The 23,026-nt window shown below is 34.7% G+C and overlaps 1 protein-coding gene across 1 annotated transcript; it reads right to left on the bottom strand.

The window, feature by feature from the left end:
• Nucleotides 1-4,557: 4,557 nt before the first annotated feature.
• RFC3 (replication factor C subunit 3) lies at nt 4,558-21,778 on the bottom strand. Its single transcript, XM_081127185.1, has 9 exons — nt 21,566-21,778; nt 19,505-19,642; nt 16,515-16,582; nt 14,820-14,917; nt 12,925-13,106; nt 11,017-11,153; nt 10,831-10,929; nt 7,142-7,211; nt 4,558-5,943 (listed from the first exon to the last, which is right to left on the bottom strand). The coding sequence occupies exons 1-9, from the start codon at nt 21,650-21,652 to the stop codon at nt 5,752-5,754; spliced, it is 1,071 nt and encodes a 356-aa protein (XP_080983311.1). The 5' UTR covers nt 21,653-21,778; the 3' UTR covers nt 4,558-5,751.
• Between the last annotated feature and the right edge of the window lie 1,248 nt (nt 21,779-23,026).

Raw genomic sequence — 23,026 nt, 5'->3', positions numbered from 1 at the left:
ACTAGCCATAAAGACAAATTGCAAAGGAAGTAAAATAAAATAAAGCAGCAACAGGAAGCAAAATAAAATAAAGAAGAAAAAAAACAGTAAAAAAGATTAGAATGCAGAGCTCTCTTCAGAAACAATGCAAACCAAAAGACAATATTTTTAAGGCAGACAAAAAAAACCTGCCAAATAATTTTACATCCATTAAAAATGTTCCTCAAAAAACTAAAAAAGGAACTGCCTTTTGACCCAGTCATACCACTTGTAGGAATATATCCTAAGAATCCTGAAACACTAATTAGAATATATTCACAATCTACAATATGTTCATAGCAGCACAATTTACAATAGCTAAGATCTGGAAACAGCCCAAGTGCCCATCAGTAGATGAGTGAATAAAAAAGCTGTGGGACATTTATACCATGGAATACTATGCAGCTGTAAAGAAGGAGGATCTTGTACCCTTTGGGACAGTATGGATGGACCTGGAGATTATTATGCTAAGCAAAATAAGCCAGGCAGAGAAAGATAAGTATCACATGATATCACTTATACGTGGAATCTAAAGAACATAATAAATTGATGAACAAAACAGATTCAGTGACACAGAAGCATGGAACAGACTGACAAGTCTCAGAGGGAAGATAGGGGTGGGTTGGGAGATTAACCAAAGAACTTATATGCATATATGCATAACCCATGGACACAGACAATAGTGTGGGGAAGGCCTGGGGTGGGGAGTGAGTGCGGGGTGGAAGGGGTCAATGGGGAAAAAAGGGGATCATCTGTAATATTTTAAGAAATAAATTGGGGGAAAAAAACCTCAAAAAAAAAATGACTTGTTTAGAAATATTTTCTGAGAAGATAACCTCTTGAGAAAAAGTAAATAAAAAGATTTAAAAAGAATGCAAAATAAAAATAATTTTGATTTGGCAAAAACACCTTCCTAAAACAAAAACCCTGGAGAGAATTCACCATACGAACTTAAAAAGTTGGGGCGGGGGATGGGATGGGGTGGAATGGGTCATTAGGGAGAAAAAGGGGCATCTGTAATATTTTAAACAAAAATAAAATTTAAAAATAAAAATAAAAAGCTAAAGACACTATTTCAGAATGAACGAAAATATCAGATTGCTATTTGGATGTACAAAAAATGAAGAAATGCAGCAGTGGAGGGCTATTTCTACTAATTGAAATGGGAGGAGATTGGGTGCTTTCCCAATGCAAAAAAGTGTAAAAGTGGTCAAAGTTGTCAAAAAAACAATCAGTACACAGAAAATTTATCAAAATCAGACAACAAATTTAAAAATGTCTATTGTTAAAAAAATCGATTTAGCTTTGGCTAAAAATCACAGCAACTCTATGACCTATGACTTGGTCAGTAAAAATAGTAGCTTTATAAGTTCAAGGCTAGTTGCATCCCCAGTAGTAGACTCAATTCAGGTGGGAAAGAGGAAATCTCATAGCTTTGGTGGATAAAAGTGGCAGAATTAGTTCCAAAACAATGGGAAAAATTACAGCTTTGCTAGCCCAAGGTTAAGTCTTGTTCATGGCCCTTGAGAGATCAATCAGATAATGAAGTGAACTAAGAGATACTGTAAGTAAAAGAACTACAGAGAGGTTAGGATTAGCTCTTGATTGACATATTACCTGACTGCTAAACTGGAAAAGTGAAAACCAAGGGATACTGAGAACTGGTTGTAATCTTGAATGTGTTCTTCAACCCACATATAGCTCAGCAGACTTAAAAATCCCAATCTTAAAATGTCTGAGCTCACACTTTGCCCAAATCATTGGTTGAATATTAAACTAACCAGGCAGAAGGATGAAGCCAGACTACAATGAAAACACATGAGCAGAAACATCATTAGCTGAATAATACAAGGAACACAAATGACACAGTTTGTGTCTAGGTAAGCTATGAAACAAAGGAACAAAAAACATAGTAATAATTAGAAATACAAAAGAGAATCCAAAGTTGCTAAAATATATTATGTAACACTAAAGTTTTCAGCCAGAAATTACCAGACATACTGGGGAAAAAGAAGTATAATGATACACAGGGGGGGAAAAGCAGTCAATAGAAACTGAAGTTGAGTGAGAGGAAATGTTGGATTTAGTAGAATTCAAAGCAAATTATAAATATGTTCAAAGAAATAAAGGAAAACATGCTAACAAAGAAGTAGGGAATCACAATAGAAAAACTGAAACTATAAAAAAGAACAAAATGGAAATTCTAGAGTTAAAATGTTCAAATACTAGAAAAATAAATTATATAACAGTTATTAAGTGGTAGAAGAAATCAATGAACTCAAATGAAGATCTTTTAATAAAACTATCTAGTCCAAACAACAGAGAGAAATAGAACTAAAGAAAAATGAATAGGCAGACAATGTTGAGCATTCTAGCATATGAGTAATAGGTATCTCAATGGAGATGAAACATCAGGTCAGAAAAAATTTTGTAAAAATAATGGCTGAAAACTCCTAAAGCTGATATAATACTAATACTACTCATAATAATCTGATCGATGAAACGAAACAAACCCCAAACACAATAAACAGAAAGAAAACTTACAACTAGACACAGCATAGTCACATTGCTAAAATCCAAAGGAAAAAAAAATACCAAAAGCGATGCATCATGTAAAAGGGAATCGTAAGGTAACTAGCCAACTTCTCATCAGAAACAATAGACCAAAAGGCAGTAAAATGAAATATTCAAAGTGCTGAAAGAAAAAAATTAATAAACCAAGAATTCTATAAATGAAGACAAAACAGATACATCACCGATCAACAAAATTCAGAGAATTCACTGCGAGCAGACCTTAGCTATAATATGTCTATGATGCAAATTCTAATTTTAAAAAAGCTAGAGTGGCTATATTAATATCAGATAAAGCAAATTTAGAGTAAGAAATGTTACCAGAAAGAGGCATTTCAAAATGATACAGGGGCCAATTCATTAGAAAGACAACAATCCTAACCTCCTTTGGGGAAGTAAAACCCAAAAGAACTGAATTAGACTAATCCATAATCATGGTTGGAGATGTCAATGTTCCTCTCAGAAAATTAACAATGACAGAATTGAAAATATTTCTGGAAAATCTCAATTATTTGGAAATTAACATATTTCCAGGTAATCATTTGGTCAAAGGAAAAAATCACAAGTGAAATTAGAAAACAGTTGGATCTAAATAGGAGGAAAACAAAGGATATAAACATGTGTAGAAGGAAGCTAGATCAGTGTTCAGGATGAAATTTCAAATTTTAAATATTAGAAAAGAATTATCTAAAATTAGGGATCTAAATACCTATGTTAAGATTCTGGAAATATAAGAGCAAACTAAATCAAAAGTAGAAGAATGGGATTAATAGTGATAAAAAAGGAAATAAAAAAATTAAAACAGAGAAGATAGAAAATCCATAAAACTAACTTTATAGGAACAACTACCACCCTCATGTATTGCTGGTAGGAATGTAAAATAGTACAATCACTTTGGAAAACTCTGTGGCCAATTCTTAAATGTTAAACTTGTATCTATCTTATGTCCAGTCATTTCATTCCCATGTATTTAATCCAGAGATATGAAAACCTATGTCCACAAAAAGACTGGTAAACATTCAGAGCAACTATATTAGAAATAACCAAAACGCAGAAACCCAAAGGTCTATCAACAAGTGAATGGGTTTTAAAATATATATATATATGTATATACTGATCAATAAAAATTTTAAAAATTAGTAAACCATATAACAATATAGATGAATCTCTGAGAGAATGAAGCCTTACACAAAAGATCATATAGTATGTAACACTATTTAAATTCTTGAATAAGCAAAACTAACCTATAGTGACAGAAAACAGATCAGTGGTCACTTGGACCATGATGAAAGGAACTTTTTAGGGTAATGGAATCCATTATCTTGATTGCAATGGTGATTACATTTAATACATTTGTCAAAAATTAAACCACAGACTTTAAATGGCTGCTTATTGCATAAATTATACTTTGTTTCTCTAAACCTAAGTTTCTTACTATACAGAACAGAGATAATACTTATCTCATACTTGTAAGATTATAATGACATAATACATATAAAGACCCAGTGCAATGCCTAGCATATATAGTAAGCATTTCATCTCCATCAATTCTCCACCTGAACACTTTCTACGTATAAAGAGCTCTCAAGCATCCCATATCATTATAAGAGAGCTGCTGTTATAAAGTTCCTGTTCATATGGAACTAAAATGTCTCCCTCAAATCTACTGATTCTAAGTTTGGATTCTCCAGAGCAGTGGTTCTCAAACTTAGGTGTGCATTAGAAACACCGGAGGGGTGGTACAACACAAAGACTGATGAGGTTCATCCCTATAGTTTCTGATTCAGTAGGTCTGGGATGAAACCTGACAGTACATTTCTGAGTTCCCAGCTAATGCTGATGTTGATTCCACTCTGAAAAGCACTGCTCTAAAGAAATGCAAATTATAAGACTACTTACTTATGCTTCTAAGTACAGCACTTTAAAAATTTAAAGATAATTCCAATATTATTTTTACTTTTCTTTTTTCCAAATTAAAATAGCCCTACCTCATCCAAACCTCACCTTCCCAGTTGTTGTTTTTTGTGTTAAAATAGCAATATCTCTCCTAATATGGAGGACTCCCAGGACTGAGACAGCTAGTTGGGGCCTGACTAGTACCAAAGAAAAAGCAACTATCATTTCTTTTGATCTGAAGTTTCCCATAAGGCTAAAATTGTGTTAGGGTTTTTTTGTGTCTAGCTGCGTCTGTCAATTAAACAACTCCTGATTGTTTATCACAAACTGCTACAAGAGGAGGTTTCCCCAATATCCTTATACAGGTAATTTAACTTATTTAAACTTAAAACCTTCTTTTATGTCAGCTTATTGGTGTAGTTTTTGAGTGCTGCTTTTGTTGCACAAAATTAAAGAAATGTTCAGAGCCTGTCATATACACTTGTCAAGCAAACCCTTTGTTCCATGAGGCAAATTTCTGGGGAAAAAAAAAAAGTTTCAAAGAACAAGACCAATGGCATAATAGTACTCTTGTTTAAAAATTACTTCTACAGTAATATACCTTTGTTCAGAACTGCATGATGCATATTCACGTCTCAAACACTTAATGAAACATGCTTATTTCTTATTAGCCAATCTAATACCAAAACTGAATCACTGAAATCAAGGTTGGATTTTGCAGTCTCAATAAAAATGGTACCTGTAATATTTCCCACACCCATGTTGTGTTTCAAAATTAATTCTTATATTTCTGCAAAACCATAATTCTTGGTTGAAAAAAAATATGACTAGAGGTAATGACTTGACAAGTAGACTTATGTACCTGTGGCCAAAAGTAGTCACCTGGAGGATAGAAAATTTATACATAAATAGGAAATTCACACATATAAAAATCTTTGTTTTATGTGTAAATGTCCTCCAGCAGGTGAAAGATTAAGTGGAAAATGGGAGGATCAACACTGCATACATGGATAACAAATTTTTAAAATAAAATCATGTTCCTGGCTTTTAAAGTTTCTAGACATGCCCTTTAAATATACTTCAATAGTACAGGAATAATTATTTAACTTAGAGAATAATGATTAATAGTTCACAGAGGAATTATTACAAAAAACACAAACAGGACATGGTTAAGTAAAGTTAGTTTATTCTACCTGCAGCTCTTCCAATATAAACTGAATATAAATGATGATACTGAGACATATTAAGAAAAATTACTGATAAATGTCAGAATACCATGCCTTCCAATCCATCCTCCATGAACTTCTTATAAAGTGCCATAAATTTGGCTACAAAAGCTTCCAAGTGATAAATGGCTTTACTACCCAGCTGTAGACGATGTTCATAGTAAGCTGCCATCTGGGCCACTTCTCCTTTCAGTTGTCCATCACAATTATGTAAAAGTTCTGAGAGAAGGCCCTAAAAAAAGATAACTAGTAATTAAAAAAGTAATTATTTTAAAAAATATTAGCCAAACAAGGTTCCTTTCTCTCATTCAGAAGTAAATCTTAAGTTAAATATGTTCAAGTTAAATATGTTCTTTTTTTATTTGTGAACTCCTTTATTCTTTTATATGGACTAGCAGTCTTCATCCAAAAGCAAAAAAAGTTTACCTTTTTTAAATGTAAAAATGTGGTAATTATCTAACATATTCCAAATCCAAATATTTAAATGTAAGAGGATGCAAAGATATAAGTACAAAGATGCTTACTATGACATTATTAATTATGACCTTAATATATAAAGCAACCTAAAGTACCACTAATGGGGTCATATTAAAAAAAACTGTGATACAGTTATACAATGGAATCCCATTCATCCACTAAAAGGAGTTAGGTAAATATGGACTGTCATGAACCAATACTCATGCTACAATGCTGAATGAGAAACAGTGCAGAACACTGTCAAGTTACGGGAAACTACACACACACACCACAAATAAAGGCTTATTTCTATGTGAACAAAAGTCTATTAAAACTGGTTATCTATGGAAATGAAAGGGTAGACCTCTACTTTTTTTTTTGGTATAGTTGGTATCATTTGAATTTTTCCATGTAAATACAAATAAACAAACAAACAAAACCTGCAGTCCCTAACAAATCAATCTAGCTAGCTAGGTAGGTAGCTGACAGGCGAACTCTAAAGCTGTGCCTTACAATATTCCACAGCTCAGACTCATTCCCCACATGCACTGAACCTAGCAGTCTGAAATACTTGTTTCCCAGTCATTTACATGGTTCCCTTCTTTTAATCCTGCGAGTCTTAGTTTAAGCATAACCTTCCTCAGAGAAGCTACTGCTGACCTTCCATAGCTCCACTCTCCATTATTTCCCCTTATTACTTCCTTCATAACACTTATTCTGAAATCCTTTTGCTTCTTGTTTCTAATCTCACCCCACTAAAAATAAAACTTCTTTGAAGGCAGGACCTCTCCTGTCTTCTTCAATATTTCCCTTATGGTGGCTGGCATATAGTAGAGAATCAATAAATACCTGCTGAATTAATGAACTGGATAAGAGGGAACAGTGCTATCTGAGGACTACAAAAGCCCTGTGATCACCCACCAAAAGTTCAAACTTTATGCTTATAAAAGGTTCAAGATGTGAAGTTAGGTTACCTTCATTATTATTTCAGGAGGAATACAATGAGTTAAGAGCTCATAGAGTCTTCCACGAACTTCAAGGAGCCTACATAAAACATAGTAATATTTTGTGATAAAAATAAGCAGTAATTTTTCCAAGTACCTAATGTGCTGTTATACTTTATGAATTAAACAATCCAATACAGACATTTTCTTAAATGGTTTATCACACATAGCATACACATATAGAAGCTTTTTCTAATTCCAGTTCATTTTTCTGAAAGAAAATTTTCAGAACTCTTTTAGAGTTGACAACACTTATACTCAGTTATTAATTACATCAAAATACCATGAAAGTATCAGATACAAATTAAGATTTCATGAATAGTGAAGGATGAGTTTATTTCACACCATGAACTCAAACATACTTTAATGACACATCAAGTAATATGTTTATTTTTTCCCTCAAATAGATGATACCTAGGACATCTGGAAAGTGTCATAAAAAGATTGAAAAAATCTTTTTACTGTTTTAAAATGCCTTGTGTATTTTCTCTCCTTCACTCGTTTAAAGAAATCTTTCATCAATCACTGATCAATTATACAAGTGACAAAGGAATATTAGGATGATATATAATGCTACTGCCTAGAGTTCAAAAAAGCAATATAGCAAGGAAACAAAGCTGTCCTGTCATTCTAGGTAAGCAGGGAACCAGGCTGTGTAAGCGAACATGAACATTTCAGTCTCTGAGCCTTTAATTCTAGACCCCTCTCATAACATTTCTGGGAGGGAAACGAGTGAAGGAGAGAAAATACACAAGGCATTTTAAAACAGTAAGAAAAACAGAGACAATTAAAATTTCAAACACAAGTATTTTTATCTGTCTCTCTATGTATATACTTATCTACCCTAAAGAGAAAAAAATATTCTAAATCTTCACTAAAATAATATCACAGATGTTCTATTATTTCAGATTAATCAGGAAGGTGATATATGAAAGATTTCTTTAAAGTAGAAGTTCAAACCCCATTCTAGGAATCCAGGAGTATGAAGCTGTGCCATAATAATGCTTAATGAAAGTTTGGGGTTTTTTTTTAAACCCAGCATGTTTTTAAGCACCTGGTATGTCAGGGGTGGGGAACCTTTTTTCTGCCAAGGGCCATTTGGATATTTATATCATTTGCAGGCCATACAAAATTATCAACTTAAAAATTAGCCTGCTATATTTGTTCAAACATTTAATTAATTCACCTCTAATGTGAGGCTGTAACTACTTCTTTGGTGAGGCCTTGGCAGAGTGAGATACAGTCCGCAGGCCAGACATTCCCCACCCTTGTGCTATGTGAAAGAGACTGTAAATAGTAACTTAAAACTCAGTCCTCACACCAGCTGTGAGTGGGTATCATCTCCTTATTTCTGAGATGTGAAAACTAAGACTCAGGTAGATTAAGTCAACTGACCAAGCTGACCACAGCAGAGGCATGATTTAAGCACAGATCTCTCTTACTCCAAAGTCCATACCCTTCCAATGTCTGACAAGGCATTTCTCTAACCCCTTACTCTATATCAAGTTCACTGCAGTACACTTCATTCCAAACACCACCATTCTCTTTTACTGAAAAAAACTTAAAGTTCAGAGATGTTAAGCTTCCATCAAAACTCATGTGGTGGAGACTGCATTTTAACTCAAGTCTGACTCCAAAGCCATTGATTATTCTCAGACATGGTAGTATATCTCAAAAATAAAACATGATTATTAAAGCATAATAATAATAGTACTACTACTATCACCAGTTTTTCTTTAAAATCAGAGCAAAAAGAAGAAAGTCATCTTCAGTGTGGAAATATTTTACAAAAGCAAAAGACTCATAAGACTAGACTGAGGTTTCTTCACTGACTCAATATTTTACAAAATGGGTTGCACACTTTTTCCTAAAGTCAAGGTTTCTTTTTTGAAGAGACTACTTGTGATGTTCAACACTTTTTGAAAACTATTAATTTATTCAACTAAAATAACTGAATCATAGGAATTCAAAGCAAACCCTGATGAAATACTAAGTACCCATTATATATGACTGTATACCTCCACTAATCTAGAAGGCATCCAAAGAGTACATGTTATAAACCCTTTGAAGTCTCTCTTATAAAAATTAGAATTCATCAGATATATCACCCAAGAGGAGGAACATGGCGTATTCTTCTTATGATTATGTTCATATAAACCAGGTTAGCTTAAATTTTATTGATTGACTCAGTCTATTCTGTTTCCTAAAACTACCTTCTCTGAAGTCTGAAGATGGTTTCTAGTTCTGACAGGCAGTAAGAGTAGGAGACTGTGTCTCAGTGAGCCAAAGGAACATTCTCCAGGCTTGCCAAAGGGAGTGGGCCTCAAGACTGTCTTTTTTTTTTTTAATCTTTATTGTCGAAAGAATTACTGATGTCCCCTTTTTTCCCCATTGACTGGAGAAAAGCAGATTGCCCTTCTCAATCAAAATTGTCATGAACCAAACAACTAGTGGTTGAAGCATTTTCAGTATGGCCACTACTGAGTAACAGACATACAGAAATAAATGGAAACAACTGTGCAGCATATCTGTGTGTCACAATACACTTCCTAAATCCTAATGGCATACGCACAGTATTATTTTTAACAGAACCTGTATCATACCTAAAAATCAGTAGAAGAATTAGAAGTCTGACTCCTAGTCTGGTGTCCTTCTACCATATGAGGCATCAATTACAAAGTTGTTTACTCTTCTTTTTGATATTAAAAAACTAAAAATTCCAAGATGTGTTTTAATTTATGTATAAGTTCCAAATTCACATGTCAACAGCTTGATAAAAGCCATGTTACCACACCAACTAGAGTCAAACATCTGTTCTCGAACATCTTCCGTCTCGAACAATTTCAGTTCTTGACCAAGTTGTTCAGAGAAAAAAATGTTTTCGTGTAAAACAAGACTTCAGTTCTGGACCCAACAACCCTTTCATGCTGAAACTTGTATGATTAGTCACATGCCTCTCAGGCGACAAAGGAAAGAATGCGCAAGTATGAGTCAGTTTACCCCTAAACTTTGCATTAACATCTCAGGAAATTGTTCCGTGAATATTTTCGTGACTTTTTGCTTTTATTGCTGCTTATTATTATTAAATATGTACAATAAATCACCATGAGTCCTAAGGTTAGTGATAGTAGCAACGTGAAAAGAAAAGTTGTGAGAACAACAATTGAGTTTTAAAAAGGTCAAACTGCAAAGTATGATAGAGGTGTTTGCATGTCTGATCTGGCTACTGAGTATGGTATGAGAAAGCAACAGCACAATTTTAAAACATAAAGAGGCCATCAAGAGTGCTGGCACTGCTAAGTGAAAGTACTTGCGAAACAGTAGGAAAGGTAAAAACAGAGAATCATTTGGGGGTCTGGAAGAGATTAATTCCATCTGCATTATTTCTAATGGGAAAAAAATAATTAACTTTTTGAACAAATCACTCTCGAATAGCCTTCCAGGATAAATTAAGTTCGAGAATCGAGGTTCCACTGCATTCTAAACCATTAAATTTCTAAAATTATATTCTCCCTTTTCTTTAAAAGTTTAGTCTTTAGATTCAAGACTTAATTATAATTCTAAATTGCATGGTGCTAGTATAATACCACTAACCTAAAACTCAGAATAGCTGCACTACCTCGATGACCAAACCTTCAGTCATCTTTTACAATGGTTACCTTTGTGGAGTCTGCTGACTGACAATAGCATTGGCAGTCTCCCTCAGATATACCTCCCAATCTGTTTCAGGGACTTCTTGATCTGCAGTAAAAGGATATCTATAGGACAAAAAGAAAACACAATAAATTAAATGGAAGTGTGCATATTTTCCAAAATGTTTCTTGTGGTAAGTACCCTTCACTCACTGTTGCACTCTGCAGGCTTCACACATGAGTAGGGCTTTTCTGAGATTTCTGCAGGACTTCTCTGCAAGTCTATGAGCCAGCTGTGAAGGAAGATTCAAACCTTCCTTCTTGCACACAGTAGATAAAACATGGCAAATCTATAATGAAATAATTAACAAAAATGAGCAATCTGTCAAACAGTATACAGAAACAATTTCTGTTGATAACATCTTCAAAGATCCCCCCTTTTTTGGTCACTATCTTACCCTAATCCACATGGTCCTTCAGCAGGAAGCCAGGGGTCTAGCCTACCTGTCAGGAAGAGGCAGCAGCTGGCCCTGCAACTGGGGGAAGACCTGGTCCCAGGTTCAAGCCTTCAAGCCTCCTCATGGCAGCTGGGAGGAGACACAGGGTCCCAGGTTGGTGGCAAGGGCAGAGCTGCCAAGTTGAGCGACCTGGGATGAATTCCACACACTCAGAAGGCTTTATTTGCATGGACTAAGATATGAAAGGTGTCTGCAGGAGTGGTGAAACCTGGTAATCCTGCCTGCTTTATAAAACCCTTTTAACTGTATTACACCTAAAATGTTTACAACTGAAACTTAAAATAAAGTTATTTTACCACTTTGAAAATAACACAATGTCACATATTATCCCTACTTTGCATAAAATTGCCCCAAATCTATTAATGGCAAGAAAACTGCTTATCATGAGAATATTTTTACTGATAGCTATTAAGAATGATACAAACATATAAAAGGGTGGGAAAAAGTAGGTTTACAGTTGTGACATTCTTTTGTTAATAAAGCTACTATAATAATTTTAACCTGCATGTCTCTTTCCATAGGAACAACTACAAACCTACTTTGCCCATCCCTGTATATTATGTTCTCACACTATCTCTGGTCCCCTCCCTAGGCAGTAGGTATTTTCACATCATCTCCTTGCAAAACTTATTTCTTCCATACTCAAGTCTTCTCCAAAGCCAAATAAATTAGGTTGAGGTAAAAGACACTAAATAACTAACCTTTCTATAATTTAGTAAAATTCATAATACAGTGGAACCTTGGTTCTCAAACTTAATTCATTCCAGAAGGTTGTTCAAGAAGAGATTTGTTCCAAAACCGAGTCATTTTTGAATTGATTAGTTCCAGACCCCGAAATGATCCCATTTTAACCTTCCTTATATACAGGACAGGTCTAATGTACTACTTAATCTATAAACGCTTCTTTTCTTAAATTTATCAAACCACCCCCTCCTAGCATTAAACAAAGCACTTTCAGTACCCGTTCCAGGCACCTCTTTCAGGAAGTCAATGGGCAGCATCTCTTTTTCACATATCACTGCCACTGAAATCCTGTTACCAGCTAACTGGTTTTTGTTTATCCAAATCAACGGTTTTTCTACCTCTTCAATTGCCTGTGATCATTGTTTCTTTCACACCCTTAGCAACATTAGCAGTCTTGATGGCCTCTTTATGTTTTAAAATTGTGTTAATCGTCCATTCTGCCAGCAACAAAAGCAAGAAAACGCACAAAAATATTCAGAGGGCAATTTCCTGAGATGTTAACAACATGAGGTTAGGGGTAAACTGAGCAGCATTCTCAAGCTTTTTGTCATGTTGATGTATCAGTATGAAAGGGTTGTTCAACAGCTGAGACATTTTTTCTGTGAATGACTTGGTCAAAAACCCAATTGTTTAAGATGGAAGACATATGAGAACTGAAGTTTGATTGTACCTACTTGTTTAAGGTAAAAGATAATTTAAAGCAAAAAACCACTTTTTCTATATTGGTATCTGGTATTTACTATTATATATATATTGGTTTGTGGATCTACTAATGATTAGTATCCAGAACATAGATGTTCCTGAATTACTGATACACTTCCCTGTGTTTTTACCAAAACAAATACATAACTTGACTTACATCCTCAATGCTGGGAGCAGGCACACGAACTGCCAGGCACCTACTACGAATAGGTGGTATCACTTTAGATGTAGAATTGCAACACAAGATCAATCTGCAGGTGGACATATACTTTTCCATGGTTCTACGCAAGGCATGTTGAGCATCTTTGGTGAGTTTGTCAACCTCTGTCAATAAAACCACTGAGAGGAGAAACAAAACAAACTTTAACTTGAATATCTATATCCTTCTTCCTCCTCATTATTCAGGACTGAGCTCATGGCTGAGAGCGATGGAACCTTGATGCAATAAGGTTCGACAGAGCAGTAGACTGAAAATAACAAAATGGAAATGTCCTTCCAAGGCAATGTTTCACAATGAGGAGAAACTCTGGAAAAAGATCCAAATTGAACACAATGGGAAAAATAGAGACAAAGAGATTGATCCCGAAACGTGACCAAAATAGCACCAAAAAAAGTAGTAAAAACCAACTGATACAAAAATAAATCTGGTAGTCAGAAAACAGAAGCATATCTAAAAAATTAATACATGACCAAGTGAGGTTTACTCTAGAAATGCAAAGCAGTTTCATTAGAAGACCCAGTAATATAATCTACTATACTAATAGAACTAAGAAGAAAAGTCATAAAAACACATGTATGGATACAAAAAAAGCACTTGAAAAATTTAACACACATTCATGTTAGAAACACTCAATAAAATATAAAATTATGGATATTTTCTTACCATGATCAAATAGATATACTTCAGGTCAAAATCTAGTAACTAACTAAATGGGGAAACCTTAAAGCTCTCCTCTTTCCCAAGTCATGACAAAAACGTTCAGTATCTTTACTCCTATTAACCACTGTATTGGAGGTGCAGCAAAACATAATTAGACAAGAGAAAGCATTTAAAGCCATACAAATTAGAAAGGAAGAGGAAACAATCTTTATTTACAAATGATATGAATGCATATCTGAAAATCCCAAAAGAAATATTATAAAGACTATTACAAACAATAAGAGAATTTAATAACACAGTAGGATATAAAATTAAGACAAACATCAATAGCTATCATATATGTAAACAAAAAAGCAAATATAAGAAGACTTCATTTACAGTAGCAAAAATAAATAAGTAAATATAAATTTATTTTGAAATACAGACTGAGGAGGAAAAATAAGAAGTAGGCTGGAATATACACAGGCAATTCACAAAACAGTAAAATGAGCAAAAGAAAAACAGTAAAATGACAAAAGAAAAAATTACTACACTTACTGAAAAAACAAAAAACTCGCATTTTAAATCTGACAGATTAAAAGTAATTATCCATAGTGTTGACAAATGATGTTAGTATAAACTCACACCCTAATTCGGATTTGCAAAATATATCAAAATCACTAAATGTTGGCATATTTATCATCACAAAATCTTCTATAAGAATGTGTGCATATATATGCATATAAATAATGGAAGGTAATGACAAATGTGCCACAATAATGGTCTCTCAATGATGGGATTATAGTCGATTTTAATTTTCTTTTTACTTATTTAAATATTTGATAATAAACATAAAACTTTGGTCCTAAGAACAGTTATTTCTAAATCATATAACCTTATTTTAAATAAAGTTTTTCATTATTCATTTGGTTTTAAAATAACAAATAGTCCTCTTTCCATCAAAATTCAATTCCACTTAACTATACAGAAACTCCCATGAGAACAGAGATCACTATTCTCTTACAGACTTTTATATTCCCCACTCCCAAAAGTAGCATAATGGTTGGCATAGAACAAAAGGTTAATAAATATTTGTTAAATAAATGAAATTAACAAATTCCCACTACATTTTCTCTCATATGCATTCCTTACAACTTGAGTGTCTGCCTAAAAGAATTTTTTTTATCACATACCTTTAAAGTCTCTTTGAGAGTTCGTTTCAAGTTGCTGTGATTGTGCCACTGTTTTCAACATCTCCTGAATTACTACCCGGTCACTATTTCCAGCATCACTATACAAACAAAAATAATGATTAAAAAAATACACACCTTGAAAGTATTATGCCCTTATTTTTAATGTTATAAGAAAAATGTTGAAGACCTTAAGCAGTTAAAATTTTAATCAAAGTTAATAAAACCTAATTACATTCACAAAACTTTAAAACTGAAATATTTTAAGTATAGTATTTGATAGTATTATCAAAAATACTAACAATATTCCAATACTCAATTATAGTTTAATTAACATCACTGAAAACACTAAATAAGTGTACTGTAACTTAAAAAGAGCAATAACTAATAATTAAGAGCTTAACAATTACTTTAGCACTTCTGTACATACACTAGTTACTACCTAGTTATAGCTAATTTCGTAATTACTATAATTACTCAAAATATAAAAATAACTCTTTGAAACAAATTTAATCTCCATTCTTCTTCCCCATCATCAAAAGAGCAAAGATCTGAGAGAGAACAAGTCTAGACATACCTACTCCCAGCACTAGCATGGAGCTGATTCCCTTAGTAAGGGAACGAATAAGTAAATGGAGTTTAAGATACAAAGTCAGAACTCTGTAAACTGTTGACTTATTAAAGGCATTATCTGTCATTTATACCCACATAATGCTTTAGCACTTAAGACATGTGGCTCACAAACCAACACAAGTCATCTGGTTAATTTAATTTAGGCTGAGTGTCAATTTCAAACACCTGAAAAACAATCATCTTAATATCTAATTTACTATTCTTGCTACAGGGGAACTCACAATGAGAAATTGAGTCTTTTTCAACTCACTATTATTAGGTCAACATACATAGAGTATCTTTAGTATGATCATTTTCTAGTCAAGAATCCAAAACATTTTCCTTTTGTCTATAGAATTAAAACTTTCTCTACTTTTATAATCATACCCTTCCCACCAACCTTATTTCTCTTAATTTTCTTTGGTATACCTAGGGAAAATAATAATAATATCTGTCTGTTAGGGTTTTTTTAAGGACTAAAGATAATAATCCATGTAAAACTTTTCTCAAGATGCCTTATACTGAATACATATTAGCTTGTAATTCTATTCCTCCTGCTCCACTCAGTCTTGCTCATCAGTTCTGAATGAGTCAATATTTTTTTTTAAAAACCTTACTATGTAATGTATTTTGTGTAAAGTACCAAGCTCTGTAAAGCAGGAAAACTTAATTATCAAAATTATTGGAATGAGGGATTCTCAGAGAGAAGGCAAATTGAGAAGGGTCTAGGCTCTCTATTTCACACAGGGCAGCTTCACTTTCATCTGTTTTACATACTATGTTTTCATACATGATTTCACTTCAAGAAAGGGTTCTCTTTTTTAAAAAGTCTGAACACCACTATTCTAAAAATGCTTATTTCACCCTGGCCAGTGTGGTTCAGTGGTAGAGCATCGGCTCGAGCATTGCTGGAGGCAACCAATCAATGTGTCTTTCTCATATCAATGTTTCTCTTTTTTTCTCTCTCCCCCTCCCTCTCTTCCATTCTAAAAATCAATGGAAATGGAAAAAATATCCTCAGGTGAGGTTTAACAAAAATAAATAAATAAAAATAAAAATGCTTATTTCTATATAGTAGCAGCTTACCTGGGATTAACTTCAAGGTGGTAATTGCTTGCAATAGTGCTAATTTCAATTTTCTTTTTAGATGGAGTCTGTGGGCAAAGAAAATAGATATTTTTAACACTCATTTATGGGCTATCTCTCCTCTATTCTGCATTTCACTATTTATTACATAAACAATATATGCTTGCTAAAATAAAACTTTAGAGAACCACTAATGTTTTAACTTCATTAACCCCATTCTTTTATTACTGTGCAGATAAACATGTTTTTATACAAATTGGGTCATCCACATCTGTTTTTATTGAGATTTTATTTTTCCTCTACCTCCAGAAATCTCCGTACCATTTTGTTATCATCTTTATATACAACTTGTATATCTCCTTTCAAAGCCTTTTCCATAACACGCAAAAATACACAAACATATATTTCTATATGTCAGTGTTTTTGTAAAAAGTAAAAGAGGCAAACATATTTCGCTGTTTTGCTTTTCCTACTTAATATTTAGGTACTCCCTCTCAGACAAGTGGTATAGGGTGTTACAGATGCATTTGAACCTATAACATGGGTGTCCCAAAACTAGTCATACCGATGGGCATTCTGTTGAATGCTTTTTGCCATGTAAAATAATTTCACAATTAACATCCTTGTATGTCTCATGAAGTGCTTTCATTTCTATGACAATAGATTCCCAATAAAGAATTTGCTAGACTGAAGGGGATATGTTTTCTAAACTTCTATATGTGTGTGTATATGTATAACCAGCCTCCCTTCCAAAAAAAAATTAACAATTCACTTTTCCCCTGGCAATAAATACTATTCGCCATCTGCAGTAGGTTTTACATCATGCCTTTAATTTTTGCCAACGGATGAATATGCTATATTTATACCATAATTAATATATAGTATAAGATACAGAATATAAGAGAGTATATGTATTACAGAATATATGTAATAGACTCACACTGCTTTTCCTTGTCTATCTCAAAGGTAGTCTACATATCTTTACATATGCTTACCGGCTATCTATATATCTCTTCCATGACTATTTTTTATTCTATTTGCTACCAGTGTTTTGTCTTTTCTATTGTTGGTTTATAAAACTTTTTACCTAACACATTCCTTTCAAATATTTTTGATAATCATTCTTTTTCTATTGATTTTATGTGTCTGTCATACAAACTTCAAAAATTCATATATATCCAAGTATATATATATATTTTTTCTATAGCTCCTATCTTTTCTATCAAAAGGTGTTCTTAACCAATACGGTGTTTACTAAATTTTATTCAAAGAAATAGTGTTTCAGCCCTAGACAGTTTTTCTCAATGGTTAGAGCATTGGCCTGCGGACTGAAGGGTCCCAGGTTTGACTCCAGCCAAGGGCATGTACCTTGGTTGTAGGCTTGATCCCCGGCCCTTGTCAGGGCAGGTGGGGGGAGGCAACCAATCGGTAGGTCTGTCTCACATTGATGTTTCTCTCTCTCCCTTCCATACTCTCTGAAAAAGCAATGGAAAAAATAGTCCCAGATGAGGATTAAAAAAAAAAGAAAGAAACTCAGTGTTTCATTTTAACATTTAAATCTTTACTTCATCTGGAATTTATCTTTATAAATTAAGTTTCATAGAGATTCAACTTTTTATGTTAGCACATTGTGCTGACTCATTCTTTTCCTACTGATCTGAAATAGGTCCTCTATCTTATTTCTGGGCTATTAAGTTCCACTGACCTAATTCTCTGTTCCCATGCCAACACAATATTGTTTTGATTATAGTAGCTTTACAATATGATTTATTATCTGTTCATGTAAGTCCCATTTCACAAATCTTTTAAATAATTACTTTAGCCAGTCTCAGAAATGTATTCTTTTATATGTACTTTAAGAATTTCACACAACTAAAAAACAAGTTGGATTTTAATTCAATTTAATGGAAATTTATAATCTAACTGGGGGAAAACAGATAATCTTAATTATTAAGCCACATATCTGAGAGCATACTACATCTTTCCATTTGATCAGTTCTTATTCTTTGTCCTTTTATGTTATAGTTTTCTCCCTACAGATTCCATACCTTTCTAACAAGGAATTTTTCCCTACATATTTTATAAGAATTTCCACCAGGATGTACATCAAACTCAATGTGTCTAAATACAAGCTAATCAACATTAGCTTAAAATATATCATCCTAAACATTCTATTAATAGCACTACTTACCATCTAGTCACTCAGCATACATTTTTTTTCAATGTCTGTTATGCACAAGACAGCATAGCAATGGCTATGAAGGATATGAAAATGAATATGCCGTGTTCCCTATATAACTTCAAAATAAATACTATCTTCTCAAAGTAAAAGATGTAAAAACTATAATAATATAACATAACAGAAGGCAAAACAAAGTAAGTACTCTAAAAGTATAAACTGGGTACTAGAAGGAAAAATTAATTCTAATGGAGTTGGGGGACACTGTGAGAGCAGACATTCCAGCTAGATCTTAAGCATGGTCTAGAAGGAAAGAGCATGAAAATACATTGCATGTTATGAAGCTGGAAGCTCAGCCAGGGCAAGATTACAGGAACTCTATGAGTATCCTAGAGCTTCATGCTTCCTTTCCCAGTCAGCTGCCAATCTTTACCAAGTTGCCTTATTCTTTGAAATCATTCCCTTTTTTTCCATACCCACTATTGCTCTCAGAACAATGAGCGTTATAAACCTGAGTTCTAGTTCCAGCTGAGCCACTGATTTTCTAGGTAATATAAAATGAATCCTACCACCTACATTTTACCCTAATCTCCTGTTGCTCACATTTCTCTCTAACATAACTGACTTCAGTCTGGTTATAATAATTAGGTCTATAAATCAGTAGCTCTCAATCCTGTGCACCAGGGTCACCTGTGAAATTCTTACTTAAATCACACATGGGGGAGCAATGTGGGGGAGGGCGATATATCCATGATGAGGACTAAAAATCCCAGCTATAAATATTTGAAGGGCCTCAAAGTGAAATGCTTACTGTGATGGTCTGATGTTCAATTCTCAGTTTTTCTACTCCAACGCCATAAAGTTCACGTAGAATACACATAATTCTTGTCTTTTTACCAGCACCTGATGGTCCATACACTAACAGATGAGGAAAGTCACCACATTGCACCTGGGAAAAGAAAAAACAAAAATGAGCATTTTCCTAATCACACAACTGTTCTAGGTAGAATTAAACTCTTTTAAGTATCAATATATTGCATCTCTACCTATAAACTTCAAATATATATATGTGTATGAGTGTATATATAGAGACTTTAAAAAAAATTTAATTCTGGAATGTTCATTATTTCCTGGCATTAATTTTATATAATTATATACCTAGCATAACACATGCTTGATATCACCATATGCTAGAAAGTAAGAACTCCGAAACGTGGCTGTCAGAATTCCCTAGAGAACTTTTTAAATGAAAGATTGGTTATTGGATCCATTCCATCAAATTATGATTCAGTAACTGAGATTAATACCTGTCTTAGTTTGGGTTTCCACAAACAGTCCCTTTGATAAGAACTGAGTGCATTTGGTTTATTTGGGAGGTAAAGAAAAATTTTGTTGGGAAGCAAAAGAAGGAAAAGGCAGAGTTTATTATCAACTTAAATACCATTCTGGGCACGTGGGGCTTGAACTGATCCTGCTGGGACACTCTTGAAACCAGTGTTAAAATACACCACAGTATTAACGCACTCAGGGCGCAGAAGCTAGAGTCTGACATGCTATGTCTCATTAATCCTTTGCTGAAGCTTGACTGGAAAAGTGGGCAAGGGGCAGGGCACATTAATTCCCAGGCATTTCAAGTCAGCTTAGGGGTTTCATCACCAAGAGAAAGCCTTCAGGAAGTGTAAATACAGGGAGGTGAAAGTCAGTCAGTGTGCACTTACAAGAAAAATGAAGTGAAAGCTATTGTGAGAAAATGCAACTTGTCTATAAAAGAAGTATACAGGTCTAATAGATTTATTTTAAATTAGCATAGATGGAATACCTATAATTAAAGAAGAGGGAAAAAAATCTATCTCACAACACTATCAACTTTTCTAATGACTTTCATATAAACGGATGGAGTTCCTTTTATATTAGTTTTCATTTTAAAAAAGTACTTAAAAGTACCTGTAATCGATGCGCAAAAACACTTTGATCAACATATAGTACTTTTAGGTCCTTACAGGGTGTGGATAAATGGCTTCCACGGACACAAGATTTTTCTCAAGATTCTTCTTCCCAGTCCATTGCCTACAAAATTGTTTGCTTCTCACAAAACATTGCCATTAGCCACTTTTATAAACTACAGCACAAAAACAGGCTTCAGGCTTCAGGCTAGGGGGTAAAAATCTTCCACAGGGAGTTAAACTCAAGGACAACCTAATAACCTACTTTAGAATTAGAAATGGCCTTAGAAATTAATAAATCCAATACCTTCCCATCTGTAAAGGAGGACAATGACACTAGGAAATTTTAAGTACGCTGGTTTAAAAAGTCAGTCAGATGTTGTCACTTCTTTGCACAAAACCCTCCAATGGCTTCCCATCTTACTCTATCGAATTTACTTAATCTACACCCTGGCCCAAACACACATACACTCCATTTCCTACTCTTCCCGCTGGCCCACTATTATCCAGCTACATGGCCTTGAGAATCCCAGAAGCGGCTGTGCACGCTCCTGCCTCAGGGATTTTGTACTTGCTGTTCCCTCCACCCGTTCCACTCCCCGCCTCCCGCCTCCCACCCCTCACCCCACCCCCACCCCCACCCAACCCCTCACCCCACCCCCACCCCCACCCAACCCCGGGTATCTGTATCCAGGGCTTTCTCACTTCATCTGGGTGGGGCTTGTCTTGGCTCAGTTGACAATTCTCAGCCAGCCTTTCCTTGTTTACAAGCACAACCCTCGCCCCCACACTCTTTCCCCTGCCCTGTTTTATTGCTCTCCACAGGATTCGCCACCGTCTGCAGCGGCCAGGAAGGCCTCACTCAACAGCGGCGCCAAAAGCTGGAGCTGGGGCCTCCCCTCTCCTCGATCCCCCGCCCGTCGACTCACCAGGTTGCGGAGCTGAGCCGCCTGCTCCTTATGATAGTCCAGCCGTCCCAGCGAGCAGGGACGGTATTTGTCCGCCCAGAGGCTCATGTCAGGGTCAGTTCCCGGGTGCGTCGCTCGAAACTCCCGCGCGCGCGCTCGGCACCCGGATGTCCGCACAACTTTATGAGCAAGTCGCGAGCCTCCTGACGTCACTACCGGCCGCGAGCGCGTAAACTACTTAAGAACGTCCCGACTACGGAAGCCTAGTGCAGACAGAATTAGTGGGGCCTCGGTGCCGCGTTCTCCTTTAATGTTCATTGTTTTATTGAATCATTTTCTCTTTGTTCTCACTGGGTGTGATTATTCGGGAACTGTCAAGCAAAATTTGAAATTTGGCTCTGATACTCTAGGCGTCAAGTCCCTGGGTACCCCTCAGAGACGCCACTCTCCTTAATGCATTGCGTTTATTCATTTTTTCATTCACTCACGCGATCCACAGAAACTTAAAAATATTTACTGTCGAGCTCTGTTCTTGACACTAGAATATGTCCCATTTGTGGTTTTTCTCGCTTGACAGGCACCCAATAATTTATTGAATGAATTGCTAAAAATGAGATAGAAACTTCACTCTCTTTCCTTACCTCCATCCTTCGAAGTTCTTACTGGACTGAAAGCAAAAGAATCTAAATATCATGAAAAGCTGCAGAAATGTGGCCTATAAGAGAAAAGACGTAGATTCACAAACTGTTCTAAGTCTAGAATGTTTGAAAGCCCTTTTGATTTAAATGAGAAAAATGTGAAACCCTTAGGAAAATATTTTGCGTATAAAACCTATATAAAACCTTCAAGTTTGTCCGAAGGTTGTGGGTTATTATTAAGATGAAAAAATATTAAAAATACAAACAAACAAAAAACCTTCATTGTGCTCTTCAAATTGTACCTCTCAATTTGAGAGGTTGTACATAATATTAATTCATTATTTAATTTGTGCTTTTAGTTTACATATTGTTCAGAATCCTAAGTGCTGTCATTTGATTAGAAGTCCTCACAGGGCAGGAATTGATTTTCAAACATGTTTAATAAACTTATATCAAGGTGCCCTCACTCGTTCATTTAATCAATAAGAATTTATTGAACTCTTTTACTTATCAGCATATTTACTGAGTTATTCCTCTAAGATAATACTGGGCACAGTAAACAACACTACCAAGTAAAATATGTAATTCCTGTTCTCAAAAAACTTTCTGAAACAAGCTTGGAAAGCTTCAACCTCAGGGCCTTTGCACTTACAATTTCCTCTTTCTGGACCACTTTCGTCCAAATGTAAAGAGAGCTGTATCCCTCACTTCATTCGGGGTGTTTTCTCAAAGTCATCTCTTCAGTGAGGTCTCCCTGACCACCTTATTTAAAACTGCAAAGCTCTTTATACTCTCTATGCCACTCCCTATTTAATTGAGATGGAAGGAAAAGTGTTAGAAATTA

The sequence above is a fragment of the Miniopterus schreibersii genome (genome assembly GCF_964146895.1).
Source record: "Miniopterus schreibersii genome assembly, chromosome: 2".
In the NCBI taxonomy this organism is placed as follows: domain Eukaryota; kingdom Metazoa; phylum Chordata; class Mammalia; order Chiroptera; family Miniopteridae; genus Miniopterus; species Miniopterus schreibersii.
The sequence above is the reverse complement of the archived record's forward strand: the minus strand, read 5'-3'. Positions and strand labels throughout refer to the sequence as shown.

Coding starts and splice junctions, on each gene's coding strand:
- RFC3 (XM_081127185.1), bottom strand. CDS start 21,652: ATGAGCCTCTGGGCGGACAAATACCGTCCCTGCTCGCTGGGACGGCTG. Junction 11,154..12,924: donor CTGCTCCCAGCATTGAGGAT/GTAAGTCAAGTT, acceptor ATTTCATTATAG/ATTTGCCATGTTTTATCTAC. Junction 7,212..10,830: donor AGTCAGCAGACTCCACAAAG/GTAACCATTGTA, acceptor TGTTTTATGTAG/GCTCCTTGAAGTTCGTGGAA.